This window comes from Ambystoma mexicanum, chromosome 8 (assembly GCF_040938575.1).
Source record: "Ambystoma mexicanum isolate Mex_15411 chromosome 8, UKY_AmexF1_1, whole genome shotgun sequence".
Classification (NCBI taxonomy): domain Eukaryota; kingdom Metazoa; phylum Chordata; class Amphibia; order Caudata; family Ambystomatidae; genus Ambystoma; species Ambystoma mexicanum.
The window spans coordinates 744,918,823-744,930,992 of record NC_090929.1 but is presented as its reverse complement, the minus strand read 5'-3'; the positions used below and the strand labels follow the sequence as shown (position 1 = coordinate 744,930,992).

Genomic DNA, 12,170 nt, shown 5'->3' with positions numbered 1-12,170 from the left:
TTTAATGTTTGTCAACTATTTGACAGTCATTTATGTTCACAATTCAAGTGGTCTAATACATATGTCTCTGCCTTAGAATGTGGCGGACGCCTGAAGGCTGAAATCAAAACAAAAGACCTGTATTCCCACGCCCAGTTTGGTGATAACTACTACCCCGGACAGACTGACTGTGAATGGGTCATCGTTGCGGATGATGGCTATGGGGTTGAGATCATATTTCAGACTTTTGAAATCGAAGAAGAAGCAGACTGTGGCTATGACTACATGGAAATCTATGATGGATATGACAACACAGCACCCAGACTAGGGAGATTCTGCGGCTCTGGGGTAAGTCTTAGAATTTGGTAGTTCTGTCCTACAAACAGATGCAAATTCAGAATATGCTGCAGAAAATTGTGATTAATCTGGATCTCAAAGTACCAAAATGTTTCAACACTTGGACGTATGACATTAAATGTCAGACAAGGGAGTGTGAACACTTGTCTGCAGCATCACATGATATTGGCTAAGTTGAGTGACCAATAGAAACAATAATAAGAACCTGGTAGTATACTTTTGAAGGTGATGCTTTTAACACTGAGCTCTTAGCAGCACATTATTATAGTGATAGATATAGTGTGTTTGGATGCACATCCGGTCCCCCATAGAAGGTCAACCTGTACATCAGCAGAGCAATAGGATTACTTACTGTAAAGGTTTTCTGATGTAGCATGCAATTTATGTTCTAATATTTATTGTGCTCCCTGAATGTTTCTTGTAATTGTGTGAAGTTACACGATAGGTATTATAATTATCTTGTAAACAGAAAACAGTTAATACATCTTATTTATTAACTACACAATGGGTTTCCTTAGCATTGCCCGTGTTCTGATCGAGTGGTCTTGCTTCAGTTTTCTCTGGCATCTCATTTGCCCTGGAGAAAGTTGCTCTTGTCCTCTGGTCGGCAAGTTGTGCTGCTGTTTGTTGTTGTGTTTCAGAAGCTCGTGATATTGATTTTCGCTTTGCATCAGATGTAGTTTTTCCAAGTGATGTTTGTTTTTTGTACAGCATGTTTCAGTCACACAGTGGCTTCAGCACATTTGAGAAAGTGTCCAAGAAAGATTGATTGTGCTCTCTTCTTGTGAATGAACTGTAACCTTGCCATTTCCCATATTTGGAGTGGCATGATAAACAAAAATGAATTTTGTTTTTAGTAGTAATACATTTCAAAGGAATAACCAACACATCGAAAATTCTGCTTCAGATACTTTTGCAAATTGTGACTCCATCTAGTAGCTACTGTAGTAAATCGGGGTGAGCATCAGTAAATGTGGGTGTCTACAGAGTGAAGTTTTTGCATCCAAACATAGACTACAATCTTGTTCCAGACAAATGAGGAATCCATGCAAAATGTGTTAGCAGTGGGTTCAACGGTGTGGATTTGTATAGCTGGACAAACATACACACACACATACATACATTCCGCTTTATATATAAAGATACAGATCCAGAATCTGTTAATTCCTATCCATCTGGATTTGTAACAGGACATTTGTACGTGATCCAGCATTTAATTAAGAGCCTTTTCTTTTGCTCCGCTTGTAGTAATAAAAAAAACTACATTTCCCTGGTGGCCTAGCTGTTAGTTAGCTCCCGCAGCGGCGTGTCAGCGCTGGCACGTTTTCAGATGCCCGTTCTTGTCCGGGCTTGTACATACTCTGTTTCCTTGTCTGTTACATGGGTGAGTTTCCGCTCTGTAGATCTGACTGTTTTCTTCTGGAGCCGCTGCCGCTCTGCTATAGGTTAATTAGTTCTAGAAGGCGCAATACTAAACCTGACATCCTCACTAGGCATAATTACTGAAGACAGTGGTAGCAAGGCAGGAAATGTAATTTACAGAAAGTCAAAACAAGTTAAAGTTAAAAAGCCCAATAGCCAAACCGTCAGTGAAAGAAACCCCCTGCTGGTAGCAATCAATCCTGCTAGGGTGCCCCAAGCCATCCCAAGTAGCATGAGCGGAATAAGTCCTTTGAAATGTCTGCTTCTCAATACTAGATAGCTAATAAAGCACTACATAGAGGTAGCGAATTACCTTACAGATTAATACATTGATATCTGTGCCCTGTCAGAATCATGGTTCCATACCGCAGCAGGTCCCTCGCTATTACTAGCAGTCCCAGAGGGCTAAAGCATTCTCAGGGAAGATCGTCATTGTGGCAAAGGCGGAGCAGTAGCACTTATTTTCTGGGGTGTCCTACCTGTCCACAAGGTAAACTTAGTGGACCTACCAAACCGTGAAACTCTATTAGTTAAACTTGACCTCAATCCAAATACCACTCTAAATCTATATATTTTGTATCGTCCGCCCACTTCTATGCAGGACTTTGTAGCCAATTTATCTGGATTGATCTCTGAAATGCTTAAACCAAAATCTAAAGTGGTACTAGTCAGAGATTTCAATCTGGTTTTCAGGACACAGTAGACTCACTGGCAAAAGCAACCCTGAATTTGCTGGATAATCTGTGTTTCACTAAACAAGTTTTGCAACCAACACACTCGTGGTAGAATTCTTGATTGGGTGGTGTCACACGGAATTGGGCTTGATAAAATAGAAGTGACAACATGCCCTTGGTCGGATCATAATTTCATAAAATTTGAAATTCCATCCATCTCAACAATCAAGAGAGTCAAACCATCACGAGGAAAAGTGCGCTTTTGTAACTTAAGAAAGCTCACCATAGGGGCATTAGTTTTTTTTCGCCCCTTATGTGAACAGCCTTGATCAGTACAAGTCAGTAGATGAGTTGTCAGCAGCATATAATGAGATGAAGACAAAAGCTGTGCAGAGCCTAGCGCCCCAAGAGCTTAGACGAGAAAAGACCATACCTTGCAAAAGCTGGTGCTCACCAGAAATCCAAAAACTGAAACAGAAAAAAGTTAAGGCCCTTAGGAAATGGCAAAAGTCACTATCCATTGAGGAAAAATCTAACCACGCCCATGCAGCCAAGGAGCACAAAGAGGCATTTGTATTGCAAAAAAGTGCTTCTATGAGAATAGGATTAATACTGCTGCCTCAGATACAAATTCACTTTTAAAAATTCTAAAAGAGGTTGAAGATCCCTGTCCGATTAACAGCACAATTCTGAAAGACTCTGACTTTTGCAGTCAAATTGAAAAGGCAATGTCAAACAAGATCCCTTTGATCAAAGGGGACATTGAATCCAAGTTAGCCAAATCGAACCCTCCATCTCCTAACATCTCTGCCCGGCACCAGCTAGACCAGCCTACACTCTTTAATTTTGAAGTGGTGACTGAAGCAGGGGTCCTGGGCCTATTGTCTAGGATTAATCCCACTAGCTGTAAGCGTGATATTTGCCCTGCGAAAATAGTGAAAGCCTGTGCTCTGTCCTTGGCCCCTTTCATCGCAAAGTTTATTAATGTGTCATTTAAAGAAATGCTAGTTCCCAAAGATGTCAAGCAAGCTTGGATAACTCCCCTTTTGAAGAAGCCATCACTGGAACCTGGTGTGTGAGCAACTATTGCCTGATTACTAACTCCCCTTTTCTCTTGAAGATTCTGGACAATATTGCACATGAACAGATCCAGGCGTGTCTGAGTGCACACAACATATTAGGCCCCAAGCAATCAGGTTTTCTGAGCTCTCATAGCACCAAATCTAGACTACTCGACCTTAAAACCAATATTCTGCAACGAATGGATAAGGGCAAAGCTTCACTATTGATGCTTCTGGATCTAACAGCTGTGTTTGATCTGTTGGATCACTCCATCGTGGCCAGCAGACTACGTGAGAGGGCCTCTTTTTCCAAAGAAGCAGCTAGTTGGGTTCTCTCCTTCCTATCAGACCAAGGTCTTTCATGAAGAAGCTATGTCAGTGGGATATGCTCTGAACTGTGGAGGTGCCACAGGGTTCCTCTTTGTCGCTCACTCTTTTTAACATATTCATGCTCATGCTTTTCAATCAATTGGATGCTGAAGGTACATGCTGTGCCAACTATGCGGATGATCCTCTGTGCCTTCTCCCGCTTTGGGCGACTACATCAAAGACACTGAGGTCATCAACGCCACATACAACCAAATTCATCTCTGGATGTTTCACAATGGCCTTTCCCTGAAAAACTAAAAAGAAAACAGATGATAATCTTGGGCACCCCTTCTAAGATGCGTCATTTAGATCAAGCCTACTCCTCTTTCCAAAATGCTGATTTCCTACTCTCAAGAAAATGAAGACTTTCTATTTCTATCTATCTATATGTGCTTGTAACGCGCCGAAAGCCCACAGGCATCAGGGCGCTGAGGACCGAAAAATAAGATTTGCATGAAAGGGTGGAAGTTTTAGGTACTAAATTAGTCAAAGCTATGTCTAGAGAGTGCCCTATTGCCTTGGAATTCACTGAAATTAGAATGTTTTCAAAGATTTCCTAAAAGTGATGTAATTTCCTTCCTGTCTCAGGGTTGCTGGGAGCCTGTTCCAAAATGTGGCTGCCCTGACCGGAAAAGCTCTGCCTCGACCCGCTGCCCGTTTAGCCTCCGGAACCATCAGGAGGCCTACATCTGCTGATCTGAAGCTTCTCTTTGGCATATAGAGCGGGAATTGTTCTTTAAAATAGGTTGGAGCCACTCCAAAGAGGCATCTGTGGAAATCTGTGTGGCCTTAAGATTGACTCTCTCTTCTATTCTAAGCCAATGAAGATCGATCCTTCCTTCCTGCCGATATGTGTTCACCGTATTTGGTTTTCTTAACTATACGGACAGCATCATTCTGTAGGACCTGACATCTCTGTAGTTCCCTCTTTGTGGCTCCCATTAGCAAAGCAGTACCATAATCTAGGCGGGACAGTAGGATCGCCCTTGCAATGTGTGCGGTAATTTGCTTTGTTAATGAAGGGTCTGATGGCTCTTAAGAGGTGCAACTAATATGCATTGTTTTTTAGCTAAGTAGTTGACTTGGGCTTCGGCACCAAATGATGCTTCCACCATCATCCCCAGTGTTTTAACTAGTGGTAGCACTGAGATATTGGCTTCTTTTATAGCAAAATCCTTGTATTGTGCTCCTAATTTAGATCTTGCTTGACTTTGGGAGTTACTATTGATCAAGAGCTCTCAATGAGGGCTCACATTAGCTGTTTAGTGTCCAACTCGTCATACTACATCAAACGACTGGTACAACTCAGTCTCTATTTTGAAACATCCAGCTGTGCAACTTTAGCCAGAGCTATCCTGGGTAGTCGCCAGGACTATTGTGCGAGCAGCCTGTTGGGCGTGGGTAAGGGAGAATTCAACCGCCTACAAGTTGTTCAGAAGAACGCAGTGACGGTGGTAGTTGGTCTGCGCAAAAGTTATCATGTATCAGCGGCACAGAGATTGCTACACTGGCTTCCTATAGCAAAAAGGGTCATGTCTCTATGGAAAAAGCCTGACTTACCTGGTAGCGCAATTTAAATGGCTACTGGACCTACACTGCCTCAGATCTAACAACTCCAGTCTACTGCAACTATCAAAAGTAAATTTGTCACATGTAAAAAACTTGTGTTTTTCATTTTCGACACTCAGACTATGGAATGCCTTGCCCCCTGACTTGAGACTGGGTCCTAATGCAATCTGAAAACCTTCCTTTTCAAATAATTTCAAACACTGTTGTGTTTACCTGTCTGCGGATTTCCCTCAGATTATTTTTTATGTTTCTCGTCGTTTGTCAGTCTTGGCACTCTCATGCCTCAGGGCTTTTTTGTTTCAGCGCTTTGGAAATATACTAACTAAATAAATACATTCACAGTGACTTTGAATAACCGGTAGCTATGATGTAAATCTTCAAATAGTTTACCCTATATTGTCTTACATCACTTTGTCAAGTGCCTAACAGTCATATATATGTTGTTTTGCTTCTGAAAGTAAGAGAATAAAAAGTAGACTATACCAGATTTTGCAGATATCTGCTTGAAAACAAATTTTCAAAATAACGTCTTCATACTTAAATGTACATTATCTTATAATAAGGCCTCTTTGACACATGTCAGGAAGTTGGCTGCCTGGAACAGTCTTTATAAATGCTCACCTGTTCCGTTGTTTGAACAGCAGGAAGTCAAGGTATTGAGAAGCTTTCTCAGATAGTGCCAACATAAGTGCCCAGTAGGAAACTGTGTCACAGTTGGTCTAGGTTAAAAGGATTTGGCGATAGACCACTGCACTAGTATTACCCCTGAGATTGCACTATTTGTAGCACGCTGTATCTGAGGTAGCACACCATTATGCCTGGTCACGTTTGTTGAGGAGTGGTGCAAGTGATTTGCAAACACAAGATGGCAGCTTGGCATACCTACTGGGGACCCTGCAAAATCACAGCATTCTGAATGACCTGCAACTCTTGGGACTGCTTAGAGATTGGACTGTTGATCTATTTCAGTCCAGGAGAGCTCTAATACAGGTTTCGAAATTAAGATTTGATGAGCAGGGGCTAAAACCAGCTCCTGGGTGTCGGCATCTTCCAGTTAGCAGGAGATACCACTGGGGAGCCAGGAGCGAATACACAGCCCAATGCAAATGTAACTTCCACGTGAGATGCACACTTTCAATTTTGGCCCATTATTTATTGTCCATTATATTTAAATGCCTCCTAGATGGGTCCTAATACTTCTTAATGTACATTCTCAAACACTGAAAGGTAATGTCACATATGCATGTTTCTAAGGCGCCAGTTGAACTGGGGAAGCAAGAGTAATTCCTGGTAATTGTTGGCTGTGAACTAACTAGGCTCTCCATGAGTTAGAAGCAGGAGCTAAATGGCTCCCAGCATTTTCGAACTCTGTAATATAATCACTGCAGAAACTACTCAATATACCAGATCACACGATTTCTGAATAATTATGAAATATATATGGGATAGTACCCCACTGTTTTGTTTTAAGGATATTGAAAGTCACTGAGGAGCTCTGTGACCAAATAGAGGAGTGACGCCAAAAGCTGAGTTTCTTTATAAAGTCACTTGCAATATCCCTTTTACGTACAGTAGGGGATATTCTATTTACTATAATACTTGGCCATGCACTGGCCTCCCCCTAAATACCAGTCCTTTTAATTAATACAGTGTAAGAGATCTTCCAATTGTTGATGCATATTATCAATGTAGAATCTGTTTGGATAAAAAATACAGCTTCTAATGTGTTAAAGAAAAATAGTTTAAGCAGTTTAATAAAATTCATAGTGACAAGGCCTTGTTAAGAGGAGATAGGAACCCCTCTATGCCAGGGGTTTCAGGCCTACCAAAACCAGTCCTAACCCTGAGGTGGATGTTTGCATCGGAGTGGGCAACAGTTCCTTTCTTCCCCACCCCCTTTTACCATCATGTTTGTTTGCAGACCCTTATCTCCAAAACTAGCTAAGGTCAGAGTTGAGACACGATCACACAGCCTTTATTTGTTTGAGGGAGACAGTCTGTAAATGTTCCCAGCTAGTTGACCTGCTATATAAAGCTGTTTACCAAAGATTTGGTTACCCGAATGAGACTGACCTTAGGAGGATTCATGTTTTTTAATGAAACAATAGTTCATCGATGATTCATGTAACTTAATTTCTTTACAATTCTGCAAATTATTGTACTTATGAAGATGTGTTTCTTAATATTTTGTCTGAATTGTCATTCTTCTACCAAATCATGAAATAACTAACATATTTTTTATCAGCACTGAGCACTTTTGTGATGTGACTTGTTTTACACAATGTTGTTAAATAAATACATATTGTTTGCTCGTTTTTCTTTTGGTTTAGTCAATTTATGCTATCTCCACTGAAATTAAGTAATTTAGATAGCTTTGTTATTCATGTGATCAAATATAATTAATCTCGTATGACACCAAACCTCTTTTGATGTATTTTGACCCTAATCTCCTACCATGCCTGCAACACCATATACTTTGCAGCTTTTTCCTGTCTGTTGCAGAGCTTCTCTGCATCAATAACCCAGCAGGGGATGCAAGCAACTGGACCTCCAGGTGGACTGCAAGCAATCGCCCTCTAGGAAGGGTGAGAGCAACCAGATCCAAGTTGGGGTGTGAGCAACCAGACCGCTAGGCGGGTGTGCAAGCAACCGGGCCCCAAGGCAGGTGAGACTAAATGGACACTAAGACCGGATACAAGAAACCAGGCCCATAGCTAGGCTATGAGAGGGTGATTGGGAAGTGAAAGGAGAGGGACTGAGAGAACCTGTGACTTGAGGGGAGTGTAGTAGTAGTAGTGGAGGAGAGATTAGTATTGGTGTGGAGAGAGCAGTACGGATTAAGATAGGAGACTGAGGTAGGTTGTAGAGAGAGTAACATCAGAGGAATAGAAGAGGGAGTGTGAGACAGAGGAGGGATGGTGAGTTGAGAAGAAAGGAGGAGAAGTGGAGGAAAGGGAGAACGACAAATAGACGGCATACAACAACATGGAAAGAAATTACCAAGGGAGGACTGAGTGTCTGGAAGGCACCAAGCCTTACATTATACTGCATGTTCAGGGACCACTTAAATTGTTCCCAGAGGGAGTTGGGGAGAGAAGACGTTTACAACCAGATTGACAGATTTCTAGAAAGTAGGGGTTATTGCTCTCTAGATTCATTCCTGGGCGGGAAGAGCCCGCACTAGGTGTGGGAGAGATGGACAGTCCCTTTACTATTCTGAAAATAAATACCCTTGAACTGTCTTCGAGAGTTGTCTTGAGGAGATTTGTGACACTTGGCTTTGAGTAAGTGCTGAAGTGGCAGCTAGAATTGTGCCCTGTGCTGGCAAAATCAGCAGGCTTTGTGACATTACAACTGAAGCATAAAAATAACTGATTGAAAAGCAGTAGTGATGTAATTTACTTATTACAGGTCAGTAGTGATGTCACAACTAGCCTTTAATAAGAAACTTATTTACATGCTTTTATACTGGTATTTTAGGGTGTCACATGGCATATTATCATCCTTCGTGGTACCTGATCTAGGCTTCTTCCTGATCTGTGGCCTATTTGGCTTTATGGAACCAGGCCACAGTGACTACACAATCACACGTTGCATGTGAAGAGTGATTTTTCAACTTATGGCTCTGGCTCCTACACCAACTGCACTCCCAGTAGGCAAATGTGCGCTTTCACCAGTTTAGGGGCCCTGGAGTCCCCCAACCCTGTGGCCCTAGCTCATGGTCGATGCTCCTTTGCAGGATCCCCAGACAGCAGATGGTCCTGCAGCACTGTGATAGTATAGGGGTACAAGGGCCCTTTGATGGTCATGGGGGATTCTCATCAGGCACCACTGGATGGGGAGTAGGACACTCCATCTTCTGCTTCAGCCTTTTTGGGATAGGCTTGGTGTGGCCACATTTTTGTGTCCACCCACTCCTTTAAACACCTTCATAGAAACCAGGTGTGCTGTGAGGAATGTGTATCTTAAGTCTACAGATAGGTCAGCAGTTCTGCTGCACAAACACGTGTTGGTGGGGGCTATGAAAATATGGAGCAAACTCAGTCACCCTGACTAATAGAAAACTAGATTTGCTGTAGAGGCCACTACCTTTTGAGGCAGTCAGGTTGTTTGCACACCCCATACCTTAACCTTTGGTGTTTGCAGCAGCACATAAGGCACATCATAGCCTTGTCTGCTTCTTCCTCAACCTCCTCATTCAATCATCCAATCCTACAGGGAAGGAGTAAAGTCTTTTTGACTATTTAGGAAAGGAGGACTATGAGAGAATCAGAACCCGGCAATGAGAGCAGTAATACAGTTTGGGCTTTTTTTGGGACTGAGAATCAACAACAGCAAATCAGTAATCTTTCCACTTACCACCGCCACCACCGAATTCGCTGATGATTTTGGCTTCCGTTGGCAACACTCGCATGTGAGGTACCTTGGTATCTACATGTCCCGACTTAAAGAGGAGATCATTCGCGAAAACTATGAAGCCACTGCAGACACCATCCAATCCAAAATCGACAGGTGGAAAGCCCTACCACTCACTCTCTGGGGCAGAATATCAATGGTGAAAATGATCATTCTACCAAAACTACTGTACCTATTCTCAAATATCCCTTTACTTCTCACACAAAGATTCCTTCAACGCATTAAAAGTATGGTCCTCGACCTCATTTGGGCTGGCAAAATAGCGAGAGTGGCCTACACTACACTAACTCTGCCGACACGACAAGGAGGACTGGCACTCCCGGACCGGGAACGCTATTATTGGGCAGCCCAAGCCCAATATCTCAGTCAATGGTATGCAACACAGTTCGTAAGACCCCATGTCCAGGTGGAGAGGGCGCTGGCGACACCACATCTCCTACGCTCCATAGTCTTCGGCCAATTCCCAGGCACCCAATCATCAATGAATCCTGTCGTCACCACATATTCAATTTGGAGAAAGATTGCTAAGGAAAGTAACACCACGTCCAGATTCTCTCCCCTTCTCCCGATCAAACACATCCCTGGAATACCCATCACAGCCGAAAAAATATTCCTGCTCTGGTCAGAAAAACTACACTTACACTCCATGAACGACCTCTTCCCGGAAGGCACATTCCTGTCCCTGCAACAAGCCCGAGAAAGAGGAAGCAATAATGCCCTCGATACCCTCATCTACTTCAGACTACGACACTGGCTGCAGGAGGTAATCCTGACCTTCCCGCAACAACCACCAGTCTGGCCTCTACTCCGTAACACAATCCAAGCCCAGGGAGACGGGCGCCTAGTAACAAACATCTACAAGGCTCTCTTCAGCGAACCGAATCCACCCTGCTCAAAAGCCAAAAAGAGATGGGGAAAAATCACTAGAAGGCACAATTCCAGACGAGGAATGGGCCTACATACTAAAACCTACCCAAAAAGTAGCGATCAACTCGAGGTTTAAGCTGATTCACTTCAACTTCCTCCATCAAACATACCATACACCAGCGAAACTACATGCCCAAAGAGACTCCATATCAGCAGAGTGCGGCAGATGCGGGGCTCCAGCAGCAGACTTTCTTCACCTGCCGCGGTCCTGTCCCCCAGTGGCCACCTTCTGGAAAGCAGTATTTGAAAAGAATAATAAACAGATCTTGTCCCTGAGCCAAAAATAGCAATGCTGGGCCCAACTCAACCGCTGCCATACGCAGTAAGAAAACTAACGGACCTACTGCTGGTCCTAGCACGAAGAAGAGTCGCATACAATTGGGGCAGGGGACCCCCTCCAAGTTCGCAGCTCTGGATGAAAGACATAACATACTGCCAGGATTGGAAACCGATTTTATCAAGACTTTGCCACTACACACACGTCCTCCGGACATCTGTGGTCCGTACATGGCATACTTGCTTTCAACAACAGGCGTTTTGGACTCACAATGCCCATCTCCTTCACGGGACTCAAATGCCAGCCCGACACACAGAGCCGAAACCTCGGAGGCTTAGCTGCAGGGATAACTGCTCTGGCGTAATGACACTATTCGATACAACGGGCGTGGGGGAGGGTGGCAGGAAGGGTGAGGATCGCACATTACGGCCGGCGCATGGCCTTATTGCTTGTTTGTTTTGTTTAAAAATGCCAATAAAGAAAGTTTTTAAAACAAAAGGAAAGGAGGACTATGCCTATTGCAACATCTCACTCCACCCCAAATAGTCCGACACAGACGCATTGTTGGTGCTGACCAACCAGGGCCTATGAAAAGAGCTGGAAGAATTCCTGGGGAACCTTACACTAGAAAAACAGTCTGGCTTGACGGATGCTAAAAAACACTTCAACAGCTGCTTGTGGCTTGGGCACACCGCAAATACACTGCAGCAAGAAGTATGTGTATTGGGGCAGACATATGTAGTTCAGGGGGCCTGTGCTCTCTGAACTTTGCACTAGCTGTCCAAGAACATGTTTTTGATGTACCCTGGTGGAATCTGGTACAAAGGCACAGAGCTTAGAAGATAAAAAAAAATGCTTACCTTAATGGCCAAATCCCTGGGTACCTTTCCAATAGATCTCGTGCTCTAGGTAAGACTTCAATTCAAGGAAAAACAGGTGAGTTAAGAGGATTCCTTGAAAAACAAAGACTATACAGTCTTAATCTTATAAAAGATTAATTAATTAAAGGCAGCCAACTATTTGCTGAGCATACCTATAACAAAACGCAGAATCTCTACCTAGGGCTGCTTCTGACAGACATCTACTCTGTCCTGTGAAGCCAAAATGAAGCTTGCGCCC

At 43.2% G+C, this 12,170-nt stretch overlaps 1 protein-coding gene across 1 annotated transcript in view; it reads left to right on the top strand.

Annotated features, from left to right (window-relative positions):
• TLL2 (tolloid like 2) overlaps positions 1-12,170 on the top strand; it is a 1,535,386-nt gene that overhangs the window by 1,484,846 nt on the left and 38,370 nt on the right. The window contains exon 18 of the mRNA XM_069610570.1: positions 77-327. Coding sequence (XP_069466671.1) covers positions 77-327 — 251 coding nt within the window. The remainder of the gene's footprint in view (positions 1-76; positions 328-12,170) is intronic.